This window comes from Micropterus salmoides, unplaced genomic scaffold, assembly GCF_014851395.1.
Source record: "Micropterus salmoides isolate LMB-PRFRI ecotype aquatic unplaced genomic scaffold, ASM1485139v1 Ms_hic_scaffold_12, whole genome shotgun sequence".
NCBI lineage: Eukaryota > Metazoa > Chordata > Actinopteri > Centrarchiformes > Centrarchidae > Micropterus > Micropterus salmoides.
In genome coordinates, this window is record NW_024040263.1 from 3,003,217 (window position 1) to 3,028,778 (window position 25,562).

The 25,562-nt window shown below is 39.1% G+C and overlaps 3 protein-coding genes across 5 annotated transcripts in view; 1 reads left to right on the plus strand and 2 right to left on the minus strand.

Moving 5' to 3' along the window:
* LOC119898681 (immunoglobulin superfamily member 10-like) overlaps nucleotides 1-25,562 on the minus strand; it is a 47,995-nt gene that overhangs the window by 9,718 nt on the left and 12,715 nt on the right. The window lies entirely within an intron of this gene.
* LOC119898683 (vascular cell adhesion protein 1-like) lies at nucleotides 332-7,912 on the minus strand. Of its 3 annotated transcripts, none has more exons than XM_038712870.1 (3): nucleotides 7,795-7,912; nucleotides 2,167-2,496; nucleotides 332-1,079 (listed from the first exon to the last, which is right to left on the minus strand). In XM_038712870.1, exons 2-3 carry the CDS (start codon nucleotides 2,447-2,449, stop codon nucleotides 706-708), a joined length of 657 nt encoding a protein of 218 aa, XP_038568798.1. In that variant the 5' UTR covers nucleotides 2,450-2,496; nucleotides 7,795-7,912; the 3' UTR covers nucleotides 332-705. The 3 variants fall into 3 exon arrangements, with proteins under 3 accessions (XP_038568798.1, XP_038568797.1, XP_038568799.1); XM_038712869.1 differs by lacking the exon at nucleotides 7,795-7,912 and adding an exon at nucleotides 3,835-3,958; XM_038712871.1 differs by lacking the exons at nucleotides 332-1,079; nucleotides 7,795-7,912 and adding exons at nucleotides 1,591-1,821; nucleotides 3,835-3,958.
* On the plus strand, nucleotides 15,098-24,210 carry LOC119898682 (vascular cell adhesion protein 1-like). The gene is made up of 5 exons (XM_038712868.1): nucleotides 15,098-15,330; nucleotides 16,031-16,297; nucleotides 16,421-16,753; nucleotides 23,060-23,317; nucleotides 23,857-24,210. The coding sequence occupies exons 1-5, from the start codon at nucleotides 15,258-15,260 to the stop codon at nucleotides 23,973-23,975; spliced, it is 1,050 nt and encodes a 349-aa protein (XP_038568796.1). The 5' UTR covers nucleotides 15,098-15,257; the 3' UTR covers nucleotides 23,976-24,210.

Sequence of the window (25,562 nt, forward strand, 5' to 3'; positions counted from 1 at the left end):
TCCCTCCAATACTTGCATTTTTTCAAAGCTGTAATTTAGATTACTGCACATTATTTTCTTTCCTAATATGAGGCCTAAACTGTGTTTGTAAGCCTTCTCCACAGGAATAAAATTATGGTGGAAAAAGTCAGAGTACTTTTTAACAATGTAAATTGAATCTCAATACATTCTATAATACATTCAATACATTCTGAGTACCAGTGGAAAATACATCTGGTGCATCTATTGAAAAGTGTCAAGTTGGTACTGAATGCTTAGACAGATTGTTAAGCTGTGTTTACTTATTCTTTGGTCATAAATTTCCTCATTTAAATTATCATAATCATTTAAGTTTATTTCTTTAAACTATATTTTATTTAAGCAAAGCAAAGCATTTAACATGTATCCTTTACATTAAGCAGTTTGGAAAACAGGTAAATAAACAGTCAAATTTAAGTACACCAACTCCACTACTGCTATTAATACTACAATACTACAGTTTCCACAGTGTCCTCAATGGTAGGCACAGCCCTGGTTCTGATTAAAGAAAGATAGAGAGGCAGAAATTATCATTTTAAACACTTCTCACTTGGGAGATTACAGTCAACACACTCTACTGATAAAATATCAGAAAATTATATTGTGAAAAGTAAGTAGTACCACAGCAGGCTGTCTTCTATCAGTCTACGCTGAAAACTGATTTCATTGTGCCATTTTGAAACGTAATTATAAATACATGCTGTGCCTTAATAAAAAGTTGAAGACGATGAAGAGGACAATGGTGATGATGATAACCAGCACAACTCCTACTGCCATGATCATGACTATGAATTTGTATGCATTACCCTTGACATCCACATTAAATGACACAGTGATAGTCCCTACGCTGTTGTTGACAGAACAGATGTACTGCCCTTCATCCTCAAAAGCAACAGAGTTGATAGTGAGAACGCTGCCTTCGAAGGAGAAAAGTCTAGCTGGGCGAGTCCAGGCATACGAGGGGCTGGGGTTTCCCGCGGCCAAGCAGGTCAATTGTAGACGGTGTCCTGATGGGACGGTGATTGGATCTGGATATGATGGATGATCTAGCTGAGGTTTATCTGTGGTGTATAAATTAAGAATAACTACATGTTTCATTAAAGCCAAAGGCAAATAAGTAAATAAGTGGTCGACTAATGTAAGGATGAGAAAGTATACTGTTTGAAAGTCTCCCTGAGTAATGTGCACTGTTATATGCTTGTTTATGTCTTGTATGACAGCAAGGTTTTGATACTTGGTCCACTGTATTATTTTTAATCAGTTAGGGGGAGAAAAAATGTTTTTTCAGTTACAATACATAGCCTACTGTATCTCTTGGCTACTGTATATGGTAAATGTAGGCTAAGGCCTACACAATGGCATGTAAAATGTAAACTCTTCACAAAATGTAAACAAGAACTAAGGAACAGTGCAGGAACATTTTGGGAAATATGCTTATTTGCTTTCTTACTCTTTTGCATAGAGTAAGATGAGAAGATTGATACCACTCTCAGGTCTGTCCTTTAAATATAAAGCTGGAGCCCCAAGACAATTTGATTAGCTTTGAATAAAGACTTGCTAGCCTGGCTTTTATCAAAGATTTTTATTATTTAAAACTTGCCAACTAACACCTTTAAAACTCATTATACACAAGTATACAGATAGCCCATATATAATTTGTTTGTTTAACCTGTACAAAAACAAAAAAACTAAATTGTAAAAAGAAGTTGTGGTTTTACAGGGGCAGTGTTTCTTGGCAGGGGTCATTTCCTTGAGGAAACATATTTTTCAGTTAAACATTCTGTATCCTCCATTTTGTCAGATCTGTAACCAAAGAAACAACTCAGCAAATTCACTTGTTGGAGCTCTTCATCATGTTTTTTGTTTTTATTAAAGCTGTTGATAGCTAGCAAATAGCTGTCTGAAGCTAATATGTTGATAATACAACATTCAAATAACCTGTTTTACTGTTGGACTCACTGTTATGTATTTTTATGTTTTTAGTGCACAACAGTTAAAGTAAATTAAAAACAGTAAATTAAAATTTGCTCAAATATGAAAAAATTAATCAAATATGATCAAATTATCATGATAAAATTCAAATAAAGGTTGGGGAATAATATGGTTATATCATTGCCCAGCCATGGTTGAATTTGTTGACAGACTCACAGTAGACAGTGGCGGTGATGTTTCGCGACGTCACCACTGAAGGGTGCTGTGGTTCATCAGGTCCCAGTTCTAGCTCGGCTTCACACCAGTACTGCATTCCATCATCTTCACTACTGGGAGTGATGTTTAAAGTGAAGGTCTCATTCACTGATGTCTTCTCTGCGTTGTTGGACTGCAGTTGACCCAGTGCTATCTGTCCTCTGTAGAAGGTCACGGTGAGGTTTTCAACAAGAGCAACATCCAGTACTGTACACTGCAGAGTGTACTGATGACCCTCCAACATCGGCCCAGAGTGATCAACAAAGCTGATGGACACATTATGTGGAGGCTCTGTGGAGGAAAAGAGGGAGAGATGTAGAGAGACAGATGCAGATAAAGGTTGTAAACAGTAGCTTAGCTTTAGATTGTAAATGATTAAATATTCACTAGCAACAGTACTTTGCTCAACAGCAAGTTTACTCAATGTAGACAGTTACAGGCAGGGAGCCACAACACTGGCGAGCAACACCACTATAATAGCAGATGGCAGTTATGGACCATTTATATATATATATAGCATATATATATACACATTATAGCATATATATATATGCTATAATGCAGGTTTATTTTCCCACAAATGTAAGAGAATTTGTCTGGGGCCGGAAAGTGACAGAAAATAAAAACATGCATTATTAATTACAAATAAATAAATATGCCTACCTTTGACCAAACAGAATAAATATCTTGATAAATGGGTAGTGTAGTGACATGGCAACATAAATATTATTTTCCCCCCTGTATTGATTTCCTTATATGTATTTCTATAATTTTTCCCTTGTTTCCTTTTTACCACATTCATTTATTTATCAACATATTTAATCTAATTTATATCATGATTTATTGTCCAAATTGGGAAGTTTACCTGCAGTGAAAACCACAGCCAACATACAGTATCTTTTCATAAATTGCGGGAGGCAGCTTTCTCTGCAAGCCCAGTATGGAACTCTTTGATGTGAGCTTGTAATGACCAAAACCCGATCCTGTAATAATATCACAGACTCCAGCTGGCGCCTATCACCTACTGCAAGACTTCTCACAGGTATTTCACTACAGTTTCTGGTGTTCTTCATGTCTGAAGAAACCTTCAGCAACAGTGAGTCACTTCATTGTCTGTTTAACCAGGTGTTTCATGTGTGTAACTCACTCTTCCTGAACCCGCAGAGCGTGACACTTTAGTCAACACCCTCACCATCAACAGATGACAAAGAACTGCTAATTTTCACTCTCTGCCTTAAGAAACAGAAACATCAGTGGACTCTGTGGGCCTACTTGTTTGTGTTTGGTCAATTGTGTTTCCTTCATTCAAACAAAGAACTAAAATAGCTGAATAACATTAAAATAAATACTTACTAAATATAATACCAAAAATAATGAGTGCACACAGCACCAACATTCCTGATGGTTTGATATTTTTATTCTACATTTTTGCTAATTTCAGTTGACAAATCAATCAATGAAGTTTCATATTTAATTCACTAATGAGATCTGTCCCGCTGTGAGTTCCATAATCAATTAAGATACTGAATTCATATTTATTGACTGTTACATATGACTGATAAATGTATGCTGCTTTGAACCCTGCTTTAAAAACCCAACGTGTTAAAAAAAACAAACTCTAATACTTACCACAACCGGACACATGGGGCCTGTGCAGAGAACTCACCAAAGAAACAGACAAAAGTACAAAACAAAAAAACATGATTTTGAATTCCAGTCTTCTAAACAAAAATAAACAGTCTGGCAATAAATCCTGAAGGTGATGAGAATAAACTCCACAGTAAGGCGCACACTTAAATCCACTTCTGTTTTGACTATCCACTGAAGTGGAAAGATGTTGGAGGCGGGGCAATGCAGCATCTTGTTACAACTGTTCTTCACAGTGATGACTTGAGTTTAAAGTTTTTCATGTGTGAAGAGTTTTGTCTGATGTAATTCATAAATGGAACAAGATATCAAAAAGTTTAGTGTCAAAAAAATAAAACAAAATAACATAGGCTTATGTGAGATAAATAACATACTGTATATAGGCCTACTGTTGCCTACATGGATATATTAGAAAAATATTATCCACATGGTAACTGATTCTACCGTTCCTATAACAAGACAAAGATTTGAAGACTGTTGATATGGTCTGTATAAAATGTTGTTTATCCATGTCAGTATTAGAAAAAACACTCAACAATTTATTTATACACATGAAGCCAACCTCAACAACCTTTCAGTTCTGCAAAGTCAATAAAAGTCAAAGACAGATGAGAATGTAGAGGAGCGCTTCACTGAGAGAAAAGGAAGTTGACCTGAAATGCGTCAACTCCAATAGAGAGAAAACTCATTTTCAGCATATCCGTATGCAAGTACACTGAGGTCATGTAGCATAGTTTATTTTAAATAGTTTTAAACAAATGGTTTGGATAATCAAAATTACAATGCATTTAAATGAGAACCCCCCCCCCTCCAATTTCACTCAACAAAGTCTTTTTACAGGTTTAAGGGAGTACATAATATAAGGCCTTTTGTGGAGCTTTTGGGGCTGAAGACAACTTTGAAAATGAAAAGAATCTGGGTGTGTGGAGTTAGAAATAAGTTAGAAGCTGACCATTTATTTTTCTACCCCCAACAGACTTTTGACAACTCTGCCTCTGATTAGCTAGTAGCCTACATGTTGCCTCGGGTGTTTAGGATGGTTAAGGTTAGGGTTTTTGGGTCTCTCTGACTGGGGGAAAAAAGCTACTAGCTAGCAACTCTGGCATGCGGTGGAGCATCAGCCCTGAGAAACTCTTGATGCATTCATGTCTAACTAGTAACTCTGTAATAAAAATACTCAGGGAACTATTCACTTTTTCACCATTAAGAGTCAGGTGTAAGCCAACAGATATTCTAGCATGTAGGGCAACCTGGTACAGCATCACGTTGGAAGCAGTGGTGTAGTCTATTTTTTTGTGGTGAGTATACTGTGATTTTTCCCTCCCAGCCTCATACTCACCCGTCCCAGAGCGATGTCCCATAAGCACCACTACACTCACTAATACAGTCCCCTCCAAAAGTGTTGGAACGGTAAGGCAAATTCCTTTGTTTTTGTTGTTGACTGAAGACACTGGGGTTTAATGCCCAAAATCTTCTGGGGGAGGACTCCCAGACCCCACCAATCGTATAAGTAAAGTAGATATATTAATACTATTTAAAGAAATATTCATCGTTGGAAATACAGTCCCCTCCAAAAGTGTTGGAACGGTAAGGCAAATTCCTTTGTTTTTGTTGTTCCCTGAAGACATTTGGGTTTAGGATCAAAAGATGAGACAAGAGTTCAGAATTTCAGCTTCTATTTCCTGGTATTCACATCTAGATGTGTTAAACAACTCAGGACATACCACCCTTTGTTTGAACCCACCCATTTTTCAAGTGAGCAAAACTATTGGAACATGTGACTGACAGATGTTTCTTGCTGCCCAGATGTTGCCTTTTAGGTTGATTGTCCAAACATTAAATAGCTCTGCATGACTAGTCTAAGTTTTCATCCTTGGTTCAAACCTATAAAGACTGCATTTCCTGTTAAGGAGGATAAACCAACATGAAGACCAGAGAGCTGTCTATGGGAGAAAAGCAAGCCATTGTCAAGCTGAGAAAAGAACGAAGGACAAACATTGGACATTGCAAGCACAACAATTTGTAACGTCCTGAAAAAGAAAGAAACTACTGGTGTACTGAGCAACAGACGTCCAACAGGTCGGCCAAGGAAAACAACAGTAGTTGATGACAGACATATGGTGAGAGCTGTGAAGAAAACCCCCAAAACATCATTGAGTGACATCACCAACAACCTCCACAGTGCAGGCGTGAAGGTATCACAATCCACTGTTGGAAGAAGACTCAGAGCAGAAATATAGAGGCCACACCACAAGATGCAAACCACTCATCAGCAGGAAGAATCGTAAGGCCAGAGTGAAATTTTGCAAAGAAGTACAGAGACGAGCCACAAAAGTCCTTGAACGCAATCTTATGGATTGATGAGACCAAGATTAATCTCTAGCAAAGTGATGGAAAGGCCAAAGTGTGGAGAAAGAAAGGAACTGCTTCTGATCCGAAGCATACAAGCTCATCTGTGAAGCATGGTGGAGGTGATGTCATGGCTTGGGCGTGCATGGCTGCTTCTGGAACAGGCTCATTAATATTTATTAATGATGTAACTGATGATGGTAGCAGCAGAATGAATTCAGAAGTGGACAGAAACACTTTGTCTGCCAAGTTATGGAGAAATGCATTGAAACTAATGGGGAGGAAGTTTATCATGCAGCAGGACAATGAGCCAAAGCAAACTGCCAACAAAACAAAGGACTTCATCAGGGGAAAAAGTGGAAGGTTTCAGACTGGCCAAGTCAATCACCTGACCTTAACCCAACAGAGCTGCATTTCACCTCCTTAAGAGGAGACTGAAGGGAGTAACACCCTGAAACAAACAAGAACTGAAAGAAGCTGCGGTAAAAGCCTGGAATAGCATCACAAATGAAGAAGGCAACAGTTTGGTGATGTCGATGGGTCGCAGGCTTGAGGCAGTTATTGCAAGCAAGAGTTATGCCACCAAATATTAAATGTTATTTACTTTAAGATTATTTGTTCCTTTACTTTTGCTCACTTGAAAAATGGGTGGTCTAATACAAAGGGTGATATGTCCTAAGTTGTTTAACACATCTAGATGTGAATACCAGGAAATGAGAGCTGAAATTCTGAACTCGTCTCATCTTTTGATCTTAAACACTTAATTTCCTGCATTCTGGAGACATTTTCTGCTCCAATTTATTTATATAAAGGGGAACACAAAATTCAGGTGGCAGGTGACAATTCAGAATATAAAAATAATGGAATATAATGCAATAATCAGTAAATTGTTTTGCTTTTTTCTCTATATTTACATTGCATTGCATATCACTCACATTTTTTATTTAACATTTCTTGTTGCAAGCTATTTTTCAGAACACTTTTAACAAATGCTTTCAAAAAGTGGTGGGGACATGTTTCACTCGTCCCCAGTGTAAATGACACCTATGCAGGTGGGAGAATAGACTGATTTTCTAATGTTTAGTGTTAATCACCATCTAACTCAGCCAGTTAAGAGCTACATGAAGCCTTAGATGTTACATGAATCTGGTCCCTGGAGCACAGGTTTTTTCAATTTTCAATGCACATTTAAGAGTGTAAGTTGCAACTATTAACAATAATGAAAAGCTAAGGCTCAGCAGTAATAACAATGAATATAGGCCTATGTGCAGTTCTATCACCAAAACTCATTCATTACATAATATTATTTGTGAGGACACAAAAAGTGGTCCACATCATCTCAAGCGCACTTATCGTCCAAAACCATTGTCAAACGTAGCTACTGTATCAGCTTAAATGAATGAGCAAGCACCCAGGAACTGCTACTAACTGTACACAGACACACACACACACACACACACACACACACACAGTATCCTGCATTCATTGATCCACCACTTTAACGTTAGTTAAGTAGTTCTAGGTGCAATTCAATATACCAACAGTGCTGTTACAGTTCCGTTATAACATTAATGATCTGCTACTTTCACTCACCATGTAACGTTACGTTAACATCAGCCTCATCGGGCTCATTTTCTGTAGTTTGTATAAACTGTAGTCATTTGCAGCCGTGTCACCCGGAGCGGCAGGCGATTCAGCTGCCGGTGTCGTGCCAAGGTCGTTATCCCCGTCAGAAAGTGTTTCACCTGCCGCGGGAGCGCGCGTGCATTCAGCGGTGAAGGCGGAGACCTTCGACTTCATCAAAGTGAATGAAAAATATACCATGTGGATTGTTTAATCTATCGGTTTAGTATTGTTTTATTAACGAGGTTTGTGTAGAGCAAGCTAGCACTAATAAACGTTTTTATAAGCTTACGATATGAGAAACCAGTCACCTGACCTCGCGCCTGCCTGCAAAATTGATCCTTATTGGAGCCCTTTAAGTGCTACCAAAACCTCCATGTCTGTCTCAGTTTCTTTCTGTCTTTCTGTCTGTCCTTCGTACATTCTGTAAATATCTAGCTATTGTACTTACCTTACTTTCCCTTGCTTTTTCCTTCCTTTCTATCTCATCTTTTTTCTGTTCCAGCATAGTGAAATGCAGAGCTCCCACCCTGTTCATGCAGTCTTCATTTTTACTTATCCCTTTTCCTTTTTTTCTGGATTTTCTTTCCTTCAGTCCTCTGTGCCTTTCCCGTTTACTTTGTCTTTTGCTACTGTTTGTCCCTGCCTTTCCTTCGGTCTTTATGTCCTCTCCATTTTTTCTTCTGCCCCACATTTCCATATTCCTTGAACCATTTTGCCATTTTTAGATGCTTTCTGCTCCCTATAGAAAACAATCTAGATTAGTGCATAAATGTTTTTTTCAGTGTACTGTATGCCATGTACCAGCAGGACAAACCTGAAAAAAGTTTTTGTGAAACCAAAATTCATGTAATTCCTGCCATGGTTAACTTGTGTGATACACTGTTCTTTTCTACTTTTAAATGCTGGTGACAGATTGAGAATAAAAGTTATGACAAGTTTGTGTAAATAATGATACTAACATATCTAATGTATCCTATAACTGTTTAGGAATATTTATGTTTTTAATTACAAAGTAAACACAGTTTTTATGTTGCAACAAATTAACTAGAAAAGTATTTATTTATTTTTTACCTATGTTTGAACTTTAGCCCAAGTAATTTATTTGCTTAAAAAAAGTCTGTTAATATAGGCTATATAATATTAGACCTACCATCTGACAGCATCACATTGAGAATGTACCTGTCAGAACACACCGTGGTGCAGACTTTTAGCAGTGAGGGTGTCACAGCTGTCGAGAAAGTCTGAGAGGTATTTCATAATCCTGTCAAGCTGGTTTTCATCAATGGCCTGAACAATATAATAAAATCAAATAAATGGAATTCTTAATATTTATAGTCTCTCTTTCTTTTCTGTGACAACAAGGCCACAGAGAAAAAAATCAGTGTACTACATCAGTTCCAGTGACAAGAGAGCAGAATCCCCTCAGCTGTGGCTTGCTCTCCTCTGTGGCAAAGTGTGGCTTTAACACTCATCATTGCAACTCGCTTTAATTTCCAGTTAAGATATACTGCAGCAGATTGCAACCTTATCACTACACTAACCTTATTGCAGTTTCTGTATAGAAATTGGTGATCGACTAATAAAAAAAAATTACATTGTTTTGTTTGTGTTATCTTGAGTGTGAAAAAAGCACTGAACTATCACCCTTTTTTCATTTTCACAAGCAGAATAAAGGTTTACCAAATCAAAAACTGTGTGTCATTGAAACTTTAGCCTATGTGGGACAATCTAGTCCAGATTTGAGATCTCTAGGTATAGTGGGTTTGGATCCGGCCCTAGTCTAATGTGGTCTACATGCAAAAAAAGCAGTGAAATCGGCCTTTAAAGCATTTTCACAAATTGAATAAATGTTTCACAAATCTGAAACTATGTTTGATTGAAACTTTAGCCTCTTTGGAGTAATCTAGTCCAGATTTGAGAGCTGTAGGTATAGTGGTTTTGGATCTGGACCTTGTCCAATGTGGTCTGCATGTGGAGAAAAAGCAGTGAAATCACCCTTTTGTCATTTTCACAAATAAAATAAAGTTTTTTCAAATCTAAAAAAGTGTTTCAGACAGCGTTAAGGCTTTACCTAAAATGCACAACAGCTTTCACAGCAGTAAGAGGTGCAAAAAAGGGAGAATCTGTGGCTCAGCAAATAATTTTACTTTCACGTAGGTTCCCCTTAACTTTCCCCTTAACTGCCGGGTGAATTTATGAATGAACGTGTGAAAGTTGTCACGAAACGATGTTGTTACGTATCATCTCGCTGTTTTAAGTGGGTATACGGAAATCTTTGACCTTTCCTAGTGGGGAGACGGCGTATACCTGCGTATCACGTAGACTACACCACTGGTTGGAAGGACACCCTGGAGGGCAATATGGATAGTATATGGCCACTGTAGAGGGATTCCAGAGATATATATAGCGTAACGTTAACATTTTCAAAATCAAATATAAACAAAATGATGGCAATGTAACACTAATTTATTAACCTATTATTGTTGCATTCTGAGTAATGACAATGTACTGTATGTTGAAAAGATAGCATAGTAGTGATAAATTATCAGTATTAGGCCTACATTGTGAAAAGTAACTGTTCTTACACAACAGGCTGCATTTTTATCCGAAGAACTGATTTGTATTGATATCAGATATGAGCTATATAGTAAATTGTCTTATATTACAGTATTTTACAGTGAAAACAAACTCCCTCTTAATTACAATGAACTTAAATGAGAGAGAAAGCTTATTAGCATGGGACACATACTGAAGCTGTGAATCAGTGTGCCACTGGAAATGGGGACCACAATGGTGACAGTGAGTTTTTGTGGCATCGCCACTGGAGGGTGCTGTGGTCCATCAGGTCCCAGTTATGGCTTGGCTTCACACCAGTACTGGACTCCATCATCTTTATACTGTGGATGATGTTTAAAGTGAATATTTCATTCACTGGTTTCTTCTCTGTCTTGTTATTGAACTGTGGTTGACCCAGTTCTGTATGGAGCAAAATCCTGTACTGTACACCGTAGAGTGTAATAATAAATAAGAATTCATTACATTTATATAGCACTTTATCATAGAAACTCAAAGCACTTCAGAGTGAAGTGGGGGGGACTCATCTCAACCACCACCAATGTGTGGCATCCACCATTTTGCACCAGAACACTCACCACTAACCAGCTTGAGGTGGAGAGGGTGGGAAACATTAAGCCAATTTCTCTGGGGGATGATTAGATGGCCAGATGGAGAAAGCCAGGTTGGGAATTTTGCCAGGACACCGGGGAACCCCTTACTCTTTGTGACAAGTGCCATGGGATCTTTAATGACCACAGTGAGGCAGGACCTCTGTTTAACGTCTCATCAGAATGATAGCATCTCCTACAGCACAGTGTCCCCATCACTGCACTGGGGCATTGGGATCCTACTATTAGGACCAGAGGGCCCTCTAACACCTCTTCCAGCAGCAACTTACACATGTTTTCTGAACTCACCACGCAGTTCAACCTCCTCACCTTCTTTTCTCCCAGCAATGTCCAGTTTTGTCCATTTTTTAGATAAATATGGAGTAGTGCCAAACGACGTTAACAACACTGGAACCGGATGTGCACGGAATCTAGCTGTTGAGCAGCTCGAGCGAAGATAAATCAACGTTGTAATCCCAAAAACCAAAGTAAAAAGCTAATTTGATAAAAGCAGTTTACTCCGAGCAGTTGTTAGAGCATAATCCAGTCCGACTACGGGTGTTTATTTGTCCAAAAGCTGGAGCTCCCTGCTCCTCTCCCCCAAGTTTAGCAGCTCTCTGCCAGCCAGCAGATTTGAATCGCCCGCTCTGCCTGGCCCTCTTCACACAGCGCTGTGAAGCCATTGGTGACGTACGGACAATCTCAACATTGATAGGCTATCACAACTCAGTGTCATGCGAATTCCTTTGCGTTGCCCGACAGGAAATCACAGCTCTACGCGTCTTTGCATTGACTTTGTATGTAAACCCACTGCCCAGAACGCTTGCTTCGCGTTTGGTCTGAAAACACCATGTTATAATGTAGTTATGTATGTTACATCAAGTAACAATCAATCAAGTAACAATCAAGTTAAAGTTCGGAAGAGACTTAAAGTATGTTCTTGGTCATAGTTTGTACCAATTAAGCTGTAACACCAAACCATCTGGCATTAAAGGAGAACCACTGCCTCTGTCCTACCTGTCTGTGAGCAGTGATTTTAGCCATTTACTGAGAGTGATTCACTTTTTTGTTTTGATATTTGCCCTGGTACTCCAAAAGCACCTATAAACAAGAATGGAATCTTCTGTAGCCACTCTCCAATTTTGGGGGTCACAGCCCCCAGTGCTCCGATTACCACTGGCACCACTGTTGCTCTTACTTTCCACATGTTTTCTAGCTCCTCTTTCAGCCCTTGGTATTTCTCAAGCTTCTCGTGTTCCTTCTTCTTGATGTTGCTGTCGCTTGGGATTGCCACATCTATCACTGCAGCCTTCTTCTGCTGTTTGTCGATCAACACGGTGTCTGGTTGGTTAGCCATCACCAGTTTTTCAGTCTGGATCTTGAAGTCCCACAGGATCTTAGCTCAGTCATTCTCAACTACCTTAGGAGGTGTCTTTCATTTTGGGACATCCAGCCCATACTCCTATCAGATGTTCCTGTACACTATGGCAGCTACCTGGTTATTCCTGCCTGCATCTTACACCCCACTGTTATGTGCTGTACTGTCTTAGGGGCATCCTTGCACAGTCTGCACCTGGGGTCCTGCCTGGTGTGGTAGACCCCAGCCTCTATTGATCTTGTACTGAGTGCCTGTTCTTGTGCCGCTATGATTAGTGCTTCTGTGCTGTCCTTCAGTCCAGCCTTTTCCAGCCACTGGTAGGATTTCTTGATATCAGCCACTTCTTCTATTTGTCTGTGGTACATGCAGTGCAGCGGCTTGTCCCTCAATGAAGCTTCTTCATCTTCCTTGTCCTCACCTTCGGGTTTCTGCTGCCTGAGGTAGTCTCTAAGCCCTTCATCTTTGGGGGCCATCTTCCTGATGTACTCCTGGATCTTCGTTGTTTCATCCAGGACAGTGGTCTTGACACTCACTAGCTGTCGGCCTCCCTCGCTACGCTTGGTGTACAGTCTCAGGGTGCTGGATTTGGGGTGAAACCCTCCATGCATTGTGAGGAGCTTTCTTGTCTTGATGTCAGTGGTCTCTTTCTCCTCCTTTGGCCAGTTTATTATACCAGCGGGGTATCTGATGACTGGCAAGGGCGTATGTGTTGATGGCTCAGATCTTGTTCTTCCCATTCAGCTGACTTTTCAGGACCTGCCTTACTCTCTGTGTTACTCTGGCTGTGGCGGACTTCCTTGCTGCCTCCTCATGGTTTCCATTAGCCTGGCACCCCAAGGTATTTCTAGCTTTCCTGGACATCTGCATTGTGGCCTTCTGGTACTCATGACTAAATATATCTATATCTATGAGAGAGAGTGAGAGTGAGAGAGACTTAGTGTAATACTACCAGGGTACATTATTAGCTTTATTCTTGAATATAATTAATATAAGTGCATAGGTGACCCCCCTACACCATTATAAACCAACTCATTAATGTCCACTTGCATGAGCTGTCCAGCCCGTGTAGGATCATACATACACTCTATTGTGATTATCTCTCTTAATGTATCCATGGCTGTGGCCCTGATTAGTTTAAAGATTATTCAGCCACTTTTTAAAAGAAAAACAACCCTTGACCCATTGCTTCCCAGTAATTATAGACCTCTAGCCAAACTTCCTTTTATTTATTTTTATAAGGTTTTGGAATAAAAATATTATGTGAACAATGTGTACAGGTCATGGACATCCATGAAGTCTTGATCAATTCCAGTCTGGTTTTTGTTTGAGGCACATTAAACTGAAACTGCTTTTCTTGGGTCTCAAATTATATTTTTTTAAATTGCTGTGGAATGTTAAGTTCTGTTATTGCTTCACCCAAGTGCAACTTTCAACACAGCCAACCATAGGTATTCAGCATTTGGAGGCTATAAAAGTGGAGTGTGTGCATACACTGCTCGGCTGAGGTGCTGTGTACCCCAGGGTTCAGTCTTCTGCCCTATTCTTTTCTCCCTGCACATGGTTTCTAAATTAGTTGCTTTAAGTGTATTTTCTATCACTGTCATACTGACGATACACAGCTATACTTTTCTTTCAAATTTAAATACTTTTATAATATAATAGCTTTTTTGTCTAGCCAGACAGTCTAACTTAGCTATAGAATTACCTGTAAAGTTAGTTACTCCTTTTTCTTTTCCCATGATATTGTTCTGTTGTTCTTTCACTTTTTATCTCCAAGAAAGCCCCTGTGATATGAAGTTCTGCCTTCCTCTGCCTACAATGGGGGAAAAAACATAGTAGTGGAAAAATACACACTATAGCACTGATGAAGAAAAAATGAGATTTCTACAGTGGTAGTGCCTAATAGTTTTGGTTGGGCGATCAGGAAACAGAGTGATATAGATCCCCGGGAAGTTAAGGAACAATTGCTTGCCACACTACACTCCACATGAATGAACAAAACGTCCCCTCCATGGTTGATATAAAGTTTCAGCCAAGCTGAAGCAGAGGTTGCTTCACCTATTGAAAACATTACTAGTAGGTTTATATTAACTGCATCAGGGTATTATAATAATTGCACTTAAGTTAGATACGAGGTACAAGTTTGTTTATTTGTCATTATACAACACAAGGCTGCACAGCGAAACAAAAGCTTTGTAGTCCCTTCATGCTACATACACAGATATGTGATAAAATATGGTAACACTTAAATAAAAGAAAACAAATAAAACAATAGATAAACACCTTTGTCAAAACAAATATCCCTATTTAGTTACCTCAACCATCATTACCAATCAACCCCCCTACATTAATATAATGGGGGTTACCTAAATACAGATACATTATCTTTATATTAACACACTTTACATTTTTGTTTCCTATTTTCACTGCCCACCCCAATATAATGGCTATAATGGAGGTGAATGGAGTTTTGCTTGTGACACTCGAAACATTAAAAAATGTATATAAAAAAACAATGTTACACTGGAGGACTGAAAGATATTTAGCTATTCATTTGACCATAAATATTGAATAGAAGCATCAGTTATTAATTTGAATGAAGATGTGTTCTACTTTTATCATCGGCTGTGTAGGGAGGAGGGCTGTACAAACAGGGCCATCTCTGGAGACTGGCCAGGTCTAATCTGAAAGGGGCTTCCCGACCACAACGATACACTTTCACATTTCATTTCATTACCAACTGACTCACTTTGTGAGGTGTGAAAACAGGCTGCACAGCCAAAATTGCTCTACGACAATAGAAACGGAGTAAACTGTCCTTTTGACCAACTTTGGGTTTCATGTTTAAAATTTTTTAAATATTTCTTACCAAAAAACAACTGGGAATAATGTTTTTCCATTTAATTATTTTGTTAGTATCCTTGATGAGTTTTCTGCGGGATCTCAATGTATTCAGTTGTGGTAAGTAAAGAGTTTTTAATCTGTAGGCTGCTTTAAAAAGAGCTTTATTGTCATGAGATTATCAATTAGATTATGATTCCTTATAGTGGTCTGTCAGAGATTGTTCTGTCGTCCAGCTGTTGAAAGATGTACTTTCATATGAAGGAATTTTCTAGTATTTGACACTTTTTTAGTGATTCCTTTGGGCATTTGTTCTTCTGTATTTCATTTAAGCACTTGGTAATTTTGTTCTTGGAAAGTGCAGGACAAATAAAGCTATAATATTATAATATGACTGTTATTATTATTTTTTGCAATTAAGATTGTTTTTATTTATTAATTTATAAGAAACAAGCAAATATCTCAGATAAATAAAATTAACATTCAACATATGTAACTACACTGTGTACACAATTGTGTATGTACTGTATATACAGAATAATTAGGCCAAATAACATGTACATACGGTACATTAAAGAAGCACAGGCTGCCTATTGTTGTCAATGTGTTTGATTGTAGTTATACTCTCAATTTACCTGGCAACATACAATTTCAACAATTAATGAGATTGGCCAAAGATTGATAAAAGAAAATACATAAAATTTAACAAAAATCAAAGCTCCAGCAGCTCCAATGGTCATTGTGTGTGGAATAGCAATGGTTTTAAAATTGTATCTGCCGTTGAATATAAATGTTGTCAAGTTTAATGTCTGTGTTACAGATAACAACTGTGAAGAAAAACCTGTGTTCACTCCATCCAGACTGGTAGTGAAGTATGACGACCCAACCTCTGCCAACTGCTCTGTATGTCGGCATACTTGCCTCAACAGCTTATTTGGTTTGGAAAAATCTGTGGGAGAGATAACAACAAACGGAACCACGATTTCATGGACAGTTGACAGAATGACTGAATGGGACACATCTCCCATCTGCTATTATAATTATGATGGGCACCAGTGTTGTAGCTTCCTGAATGTAACTCTCTATCGTAAGTGAACTAACTGTTGAACAAAAATACTGTTGCTAATTTAATCATGTATAATCTCAAATTAAGTGGTTGTACACAAACTTTATCTTGAATCTGTCTCTCTACATCTCTCTGTCTCCACAGAGCTTCCACATAATGTGTCCATCAGCTTTGTTAATCACTCTGGGCCGATGTTGGAGGGTCATCAGTACACTCTGCAGTGTACAGTACTGGATGTTGCTCCTGTTAAAGACCTCACTGTGACCTTCTACAGAGGACACACAGCACTGGGTCAACGGCAGTCTAACAACAACAAAGAGAAGAAACCAGTGACCAAGAGCTTCACTTTTAACATCACACCCAGTATAGAAGATGATGGAGTCCAGTACTGGTGTGAAGCCAAGCTAGAACTGGGACCTGAAGGACCACGGCACCCTCCAGTGGTGATGTCGCAAAACGTCACCGTCACTGTCTACTGTGAGTCTGACAACAATATCAACACAAGTTGGCCCCCTGGGTTATCATGTTGGCCTGTTTTGCAGTGATGGAAAAAGTATTTTGATCTGTTACTTAAATCTGCTGTAATCAATATTTTTACATTAATAATGGATTTCATGAGTACTGGTATGTTGAAAGGGTTCAGTTCCTCTCTTCTTAACAGACATTTGTAGTATCTTTCACCTCATTGTTTCGGTTTTCCGGCCCCCTACTGTTTTTGTTGAGTCCTTCCAGCTGGGTGTTTTTTGCTGCAGCAGATAACTGTATTCATAAAAAAGGCTCTATGAACCCACTGTACTCTACCTGTCCAGCACTACACAGCAGACAGACAAAGTTAGTGACCAGCTGGTGAACACAGTGGAGAAATTAGCAGCTAAAGACCCAAATATTTATATAGCTATAGATATTTTTAAAATCTAATATGGCGCTGTGTATAGCTGCCTCAGTGCGCTTTGTTTTGTTTTTGTTTGTAAACTCACTTTTCGGCTGATTCCCTTTTCACCAGGGAAGAGTTCATGAACATCAGGGGAACAACACGGGCAAATTTATTTCCCCCTTTTCTCCTGTCATCAGTGGAATTATTGGACATTTTGATTAAGGGCATGAACGTCAATAAACCGTCCAAATGTTCATGCTGTCTCTCTGATTTGTGCCACGGTTGGTTTTCGTTGAGCTGTTTGTACTTACATGGGAAACAGGCTGAGCTGGAATGCCAAGTGGAGCAGCAGGGCTAGCTCAGATAGTGGCATCCGCAGTTACCAGTGGCATTTCCGGTGGCAGCTTGAGATCCCGCAGCACCTGCCACTATTTGTTATGGTATTTCCGGTGGCAGCTTGAGATGCCACAGATTTTTCCTGAGATGCCATGGCACCTTTCGCTGTTTATGTAGTATTTCTGGTGACCCGGCATCTGCCGCTGATTGTGTACATTAGGTTGCCACTGATTTACCGTGAGGTGGCAGCATTTAAATTTAAATGTCCGGGTTGCGTCTTTATTAACTGTTTTAAATCCAGGTTACGATATAAATGTATTTATTGTTCTTCATTTCATTTATTTTTTAAGACTTTATTTGTAACCTAGCTACCATCTTCATTCCCCACCAGCCCAGCGTTCAACCTGCATGCCCTTCTGTTCTAACCTGGTTCTAACACGCTGTCAGCTTCTTAGCAGCTCAGGCAACAAAATCACATCAGAAATGTCATAATACAGATAATCTGGCCATTTACCAGGGGCGTTTCCAGGCTCTTGAAACATTGGGGGCTTAGCCCAGCCCAGAAATCTTTCATGTTTTCACCTGTTTTCACCCCCCCTGTTGCCATCTACCCAAAGTATGTCTGTAAAGCAACAGTAAATGACCTCTACACAGTAACTCTAACATCTGTCTCATTTTCTGATAATAATTAACACTGATAATATTTACTAGTGGGGGTCTGGGCGTCCTCCCCCTGAAAAGTCTGGGCTGCAAACACTTCATTTCCTACATTCTGGTGATTTTTGTTTTGCACCAATTTATTGAGGAAATGTCTGAGGTGACAATTCAAAATAAAATAATTTAGTATAAAGCAGTAAGGCTGTCAGGCATTCTGTATTGATATCAGATATGTTTCTCCTGTAAATCAACTTTTCTCATTTAATTTAATCCTGAGTCTACATACATGCAGGCATGCCTGAAGTAGCCTAAAGTCGTTGTGCATGTGTCACCTTTTCACCTTAATGATAAATTAGCTTGATTAATTTGAATTTAGTTTAAAAAAATATATTGATGAAAATGTTCCCCCAGAAAGTTTTGAGCATTAAACACTTCCTGCATTCTGGAGACATTTTCTGCACCAATTTATGGTGGAAATGTCATTACTGTTATAAAGGGAAGGACAAAAGTTAGCTGGCAGGTGACAATTCAGAATATAAAATATAATAGAATGTAATGCAGTAATCAGTAGCTTATTCTTTGTTTTTGTTTTTTACCTTAAGTTACTTTTTAAAAATATATTTATAATCAATATATTTATATTGCATTGCAGGTTTAATTATTGTGCAAATAAAGCTTTCTCATAGCATTTTATTTGTTAATTAACATTTCTTGGTGCAAGCTATTTTTCAGTGGCCACGGCCCTCCTTTACGTCTTCAAGTGCTTGCCCTAGGCAGGATTGGCAATGCAGCTGATGTTGAAGCTACTGCAGCTCCAGTACCAAATAGCCCTAAAGGTTCGTCGGCCAGTTGCAGGCAGGTGCGCACATAGACATCAAAGGGGGCTTCAGCACCTGCCCTTTTTCTTCTTCAAGAGAAAGTGCCCTTTTTTCTGGGATGCTTTTTTTTAATAAACATCGATATGCAAATTAGGCGTTAACTAATTAGACAGCCCTCCCTCAAATGTTAAACTAAGTCCATATCAACATCAGTAATTGTGTGTGTGTGTGTGTGTGTGTGTGTGCGCATGTGCATGGTAAATGTAATATGATAGCAACAGTAATAAAGTATTTGATCACTACATTAATTCAGACAACTGGTATTCTGTTGCTTGGCTGTGTGACGCTGAAGGTTATCTTTACTCATTTGGCATCTTGCTTGTGAAACAAAAAGCAAAAGTATTTAAATTGCATTTATTTTAATTATTCCTGCAGCCCAATGCCACAGTTTAGTGTGAAGATTTATGTGAAGTGTTATGTATTCCAGTAACACCAAAAGAATTGAAACGATTTATTGTGTGAAAAATAAACCATTTATTAATGAAACTATGTCATTTATTCTAAATATATACTTGAAACTAGTAGAATAGAAAACATGCACATTGTGGCATAGTTTGCTTTGCTGTCGCCTGCTCCGGTGACATGGACTTTCACAATTGAGGGAGGGCTGTCGGTATCATGTAAAGATCTATCAGCATACAACAAACTAACAGAATGGATACTTATTAGATGAGAAGCTCTTAATGGCACTTTTTCATGGAGTGGTCAATTTAGAGACTATTTTCTTTTACTCTAATGGAAATAAAACTTCAAGAATACACCTTTAGATGGTGTTGGTTTTAAGTCTACTAACCTCTGTCTGTTTGCATCTGTAGATTTATTCTACATTAACCAAAACAAGCTAATCTGCATATTTGCAAAGCACATTTCAGAGGAAAATAGCCAACTCTTGATGTAAGTCAATAACTGGGGAAGTTCTGTGGTGACATGCTTTAGTTATTTTCTTTATCCCATTCACCTGCAGTGACTTGTCAAATGTGTGCAAATTGGAGTATTTTAAGTAGTTAACGCTTAATTTGCATATCAATGTGTCTCCTTCCGTACATTAGGTTGTAAGGCCATGATAAATTGCCTTAGCCAAACTTCAGATAACTTTTTACATTAGCTCAGCTCATGAGTCATGCCTTAGCAAGACACAGGCCTATATTGTCTTTTGTTTAATTAGCGGTAAACTCGAGGCACTGGTAGTTAAGTATTTTGTTCATCACCACTCACCTCCACACAAGCCAAGAAAAACACTGCTGGGAGAGAAGCTGGAGGGGCTGCTGCCTGTCTGTGAGCTGCGCTCTGGTTGTGCGTTGAGATGCAGAGAGAGAGAGAGGGAGAGAGAGAGAGAGAGGGAGACAGAGAGAGAGAGAGAGAGACGAGAGTACTCGGCCAATACCCCCTCCTAATAAAAATACAGAAAAGATCACCCCCAGACAGACTATCACAAAGCCCTAACATACCAGGAGCTGAAACCAGAGAAGAGTCCCCTCAGCCAGCTGGTCCTGAGGCTCTCTGCAGTAACAAGTCCCCAACAGCCTCAGGACAGCAACACCAACTCAAGCAGACCAAACCAAATTATCAGCAAGCAGAAAGAAAAATATATTGAATACTGAAAAGAAATGACCAAAATACAAAGTAAATTTCAATGTTATCTGACCCTAAAAAGAGAATTCACACTGGCAAATTACCTGAGTACAATAAAATGAATTAAGAAATGAATTAAGAAAAATGTTGACAACATACAGACTGAGTGAACACAGCCTGGCCATAGAAAAGGGTCGCCACAGACAGAGCTGGCTACCACAAGAGGAGAGACTCTACTCTCAGTGTGACAGAGGACAGGTAGAGACAGAGCTGCACTTTCTAACCTCATGCCCCAAATATAAAACACAAAGACAAAAACACTTTGCAAACATTTCCCATATATACCCCAAATTCGAATTCATATCAGACACACAGAAACTCCCCTTTACTGGGAGAAATGCCCAAATATGTCTCCTCATGCCATGAAGTGAGGACAACCAGTGGAACCTCAGACTAACAAATAATTGTAAAGATTTTCAAATTATTATTATTTTTATCATTTGATATTTTAGTAATTGTTTTGTTTTTACATTTGATACTGATTTCTTTTTTCTTTTTATTATTTTTTTAATGAATTAATTCTTTTTTTTGTCTATTAATATATACACACACACGTTACTGTTTCATTTATTTATTTATTTTATATATATTTATTAACATGCACACACACACTTATTTTTAAGTGTTTTACTGTATGATTAGTAGCCAACAATTTTATTTTAAAGTGTATAACCTAGTGGGCTAGGCTAGTCTTCCACTGTGTGGGCGCTCTGCCACCGCGCAGTCTCAATTGTGTGTCGTTATCCCGGGTCATCGATACCGCTGGTTCGTTAGTGACGAACTAACGAACGACCCCACTGAGGTTAAATAGCTGAGTTTCCCTGCCAGTCAGTCAGAACTTAAGAAGTCATTTGGATAAGGGACGAAACGTCTTCCAGTAGCTTCAACCAAGTCCAGTTGCCCTTCATTTTAACCTTTGTTGGATCTGCTGCAGGACAAGCTCGCCCAGCTGAGCGTGCTTGACTCCACCTGCAGGTGCATCACAGACCTCCTGACGGACAAGAAGCAGCACGTGAGCTGGGAAAACATGTCTCTGACTCCAGGACTATCAGCACTGGTTTCCCTCAAGGCTGCATTCTTTCCCCTTTGCTCTTCTCACTGAAGACCAACAGCTGCACCTCCTTCACCGGTCTGTCAAGTTCCTGAAGTTTGTGGACACTGTGAATTCATCTGCTTCTGGGGTACCTTCATCCCCCAGGACCCTAATTGCTAGCTGAACATCATCATCTCCCTCATCAAGAAAAGCCAAACACAGGATGTACTTTCTGTGGCAGATGGAGAAGTTCAGCCAATGTTGGTGCACTTTTACACCGCCATCATAGGAATCTATGATGCTGCCACTACCAGGGAAAAGTGCAGACTGCAGCATATCATTTGCTCCACAGAGAAAGTGAACGGGTGCAATCTTCCATTACTCCAGGACCTGTACAACTCCAGGACTCTGAGATGGGCAGGAAAGATTGTGGCCAGCCCCTCCCACTCTGGACACAAAGTATTTCAGACACTCCCCTCCAGCAGGAGGCTGCGGTTCATCAGGAACAAAACCTTGCACCACATAAACAGTTTCTTCCCATCTGCAGCTGACCTTATTAACAAGGCCCCGGCCCCCCTCCATCTCAGACTCTTCTGCCCGTCCATCCCTGTTAATGTGATGCACAACATATCTGATCTGATTCTGATTATTCTTTTACACTTGTAAATACTTGTATGTATTCTATATATTTAACATAAACATATATGTAAATATATAATGTTTATTGTTGTTGCTCACCTAGTCACCAAAACAAATTCCTTGTATGTGTAAAAACAACTAAATCCAATTCTGCTAAATATAGTTTGTGGAGACCACAAAAGGAGAATGATTATTGGATATGAAGAAATGACTGTCTCTTCATGTCAGCTGGTTACATAAAATAAACCGCTTTGGTTCACGCTGAACATCTCAACATCTATTGGGTGGATTGGCATGAAATTTTGTAGACATGAGTGGTCCACAAAAGAAGAAGTCTAGACTTTGTGATGTGACTTTTCTTTTAGCTCCACCATGGCGTTCATAGATATGGTTCTGAGTGGAGTGAGTGAGTCTCGACAACAGTATTGTATGCATTGTCATGTCATAAAATTTAGCATTCATGACGCCCTCAGGATGAATGGTGTCTGATATAGGCATAGACATGAATAGACATTCCCATCGGCCTCTGATGTATTTGTGTTCAGTGCTAATATACAAGGTTTACAAAGTAGTTTATTTCTCATTACAACACAAGTTGTTTAAAAAGAATGTTTGTAGAGAGATCTTAACAGATAATTACTTAAAATATTGCAACATATAAAATAAATGGTGTGCACTCTTTTGCTCCTTTTACCTTAATGACAGGTGTTGTATTTCTCTTAATCATCACACAGATAAGCCTCATCTAAAGGGGTCATGGCATCCAGATCCAGTTATTACCCTGGAAGGAAACCCTCTACAACTGAACTGCTCGGCTGTAGGAAACCCCAGCCCTTTATACACTTGGACGTTTCCGTTAGCTAGCACTCCCGTTTCTGGCAGGACCCTTCTCACTATCAACTCTGTAACTACTGCAGATGAAGGGCAGTACACCTGTTCTGTCAGCAACGATGTAGGAAGTCTTAAGGTGAAGTTTGAGGTGGTTGTCCAAGGTGAGTTAAAACTTAAACTGTTCTCTGTTCCTTATTTCTTTACCTAAACATCTGACTCAACTCATTTTTTTAAACACCCTAAAAGCAGGACTTGTCATGGATGCAATCATCTGCAAACTTGGAGATCTATTAATTCATACAGTACATTAGAAAAGTTTTGGTAATAGTTGAATTTGCTAAATACTAAAGTCATGTGAACATCCAATGTGTTTGTTAGCATTAGGAAGCACCTGTGAGCCCAAAAGCTCACAAAAGGCAGTAAAAAAACACCAATTAAGGATGCTGTTTTTTAGATAATTTAATAGAGTGTAAAAAGAAATAAGGGTTAGGGGTTAGGGTTAGATTTACACCTTACGTTTGACCTCCAATTATTTAGTAAAATATGTACATCTTTGACTCATCTGATAACCTTTTACTGCCTTTTATTAGTTTTGGAGCTCCATATTATGTCACAAAGAACATTAAATATGATAAGATTCAGAGATGCTTCAGAGATGTTGTTTGGCTGCATCACAAGGCAACTGTCTATTTGTCCATAGGTTTGGAGTATGGAACAACCACAACCACAAAAACAACAACCACATCGAACAGTAGTACCAGCAGCACTCTTCACAGGTTCATTATATGTTTTATGCTGTTATTCTCTGCTCTGGTTTGAGTTAATTCCCAGAGAAGGAAGATGAGGTTGGTTTATGGAATAATAACATGTAATAGCCTCCTTCTAATAGCATTAAGAAGCAAGCCTGTTGTCTGATTACAATGTACTACTGATATTTATTTATATTCCGGTAAACATGGCTTCAGTTCAGCTGTATATCCCCTTACCAGCTTAGCAACATGGACTGGAGCAAGAGTTTCAGAGTGGTGAGTTATTCATTTGTAACAAATGTATTTTTCATCCATAAATTTTTAACTGAGTTTTGTCTCTACATCACAGTAACAACCTTATGTCCATTGACTGCCTGGAGGGTAGCTAGTGTTTGGACGGGAGAGGAGAGGCAGCAGGCTGACGTCGTGTCAGTGTGTGCTGCAGCTCAGTGTGTTTTTCCTCTGGTGTTTTTGAGGGCGTGTCGGACTGGCCACTAGGCGAGCATTAGGACGCGCATTTTGCTGTAACGTCACAGAGAAGGAAGGGAAATGGCTGGACTACAATTTAACTGTTTTCTGTGGGAGATGGGACCTCCCTTTGGGGTGGGCTTTGGGCTTTTTCACTTTGCAAACCTATTACATACACAAAAAGATATATAACTCAATAAAGGAGAGGGGGAAAGCCAAAAATCTATACCATTATTTTCATTCAGTACGTACCAACATTACCTTTACCGTCTGTACTTCGATATGGATATTGTGTAGGCTTTTGCACAAATGAAGATTTAGATATCAATATCATCGCCCAGATGGCAGCAGTTCAAATTAAGGGGCAAGGGGGGCCTCTTGTCTCCCACAATGGCTTTTGCCTTGTTCATCATTCTTTCCCTATAGATACATTCCATACTTGGTAACTTGATCCCTAATAGTTTACTGGCCGTTGTTACTGTCACACTGTGGGCGTGTCGGTTCTGTTTTGGTCAGTTGGTTGTTTTCAGTCAGTCATGTTCTTTATAGTCTGTTTAGTATCTGTCTTATCAGTTATATAGTCTGTTGTGTCCTGAGTTTCTCTGAGTTTATTATTTTGTCAGTTTTGTATCTGTTATGTCTGTGTTTTGGTTCCATGTGTTAGTTCCCAGTCCGGTGTTAATGTCTTTGTATTTACTCCTGGTCCGTGTACTTCAGTGTTTGTTATTTTTTTTACAGTATCTGTCTTAGTGTCTTAGAGTTGTTGAGTTTTGGGTTTGGTTCTGTTTTTTGTCCTTTGTCCAGTTATTTTGTCTGTTGTGTTTGGGTATTTCCCTTACTTGCTGTTCTGTTCCATGTTTATGGTTGTCCTATTCCCCGTCGGTTCCGTCTCTGTTCCCTACTCCTGTCTGTTATCATGTTTCCTGTTTTGAGGTTCGGTTCCTGGTCTTGTATTCTCGGTTAGCCCTGCATCTTAGCTCCTTGTTCTGTCTCAGTTCATGTCTTAGTGTTTACTTTTGGTCTTTGTACCTCTGTGTAATGTTGCCCTTGTCTGCTATGTGTTCCCTTTAATCTCAGCTTCAGTCTGTTTTTCTTTGTTGGTGTTAGTTTTGTTGTGATCTGTCTACTTGTGTCTGTTACCCCAGTAATCCCTCTGCATGTCAGTCTCTCTGTTTTCCCCTGCCTGCAC

What these genes read in the sequence shown, in the direction of transcription:
- LOC119898683 (XM_038712869.1), bottom strand. Translation starts at nt 3,907, where the DNA reads ATGTTTTTTTGTTTTGTACTTTTGTCTGTTTCTTTGGTGAGTTCTCTG. An exon ending in GCCCCATGTGTCCGGTTGTG is followed by an intron (nt 2,497 to 3,834) that starts GTAAGTATTAGA and finishes TTTCCTCCACAG; the next exon opens with AGCCTCCACATAATGTGTCC. An exon ending in CATCACCGCCACTGTCTACT is followed by an intron (nt 1,080 to 2,166) that starts GTGAGTCTGTCA and finishes TATACACCACAG; the next exon opens with ATAAACCTCAGCTAGATCAT.
- LOC119898682 (XM_038712868.1), top strand. Translation starts at nt 15,258, where the DNA reads ATGTTTTTCCATTTAATTATTTTGTTAGTATCCTTGATGAGTTTTCTG. An exon ending in CCTGAATGTAACTCTCTATC is followed by an intron (nt 16,298 to 16,420) that starts GTAAGTGAACTA and finishes CTGTCTCCACAG; the next exon opens with AGCTTCCACATAATGTGTCC. An exon ending in GTTTGAGGTGGTTGTCCAAG is followed by an intron (nt 23,318 to 23,856) that starts GTGAGTTAAAAC and finishes ATTTGTCCATAG; the next exon opens with GTTTGGAGTATGGAACAACC.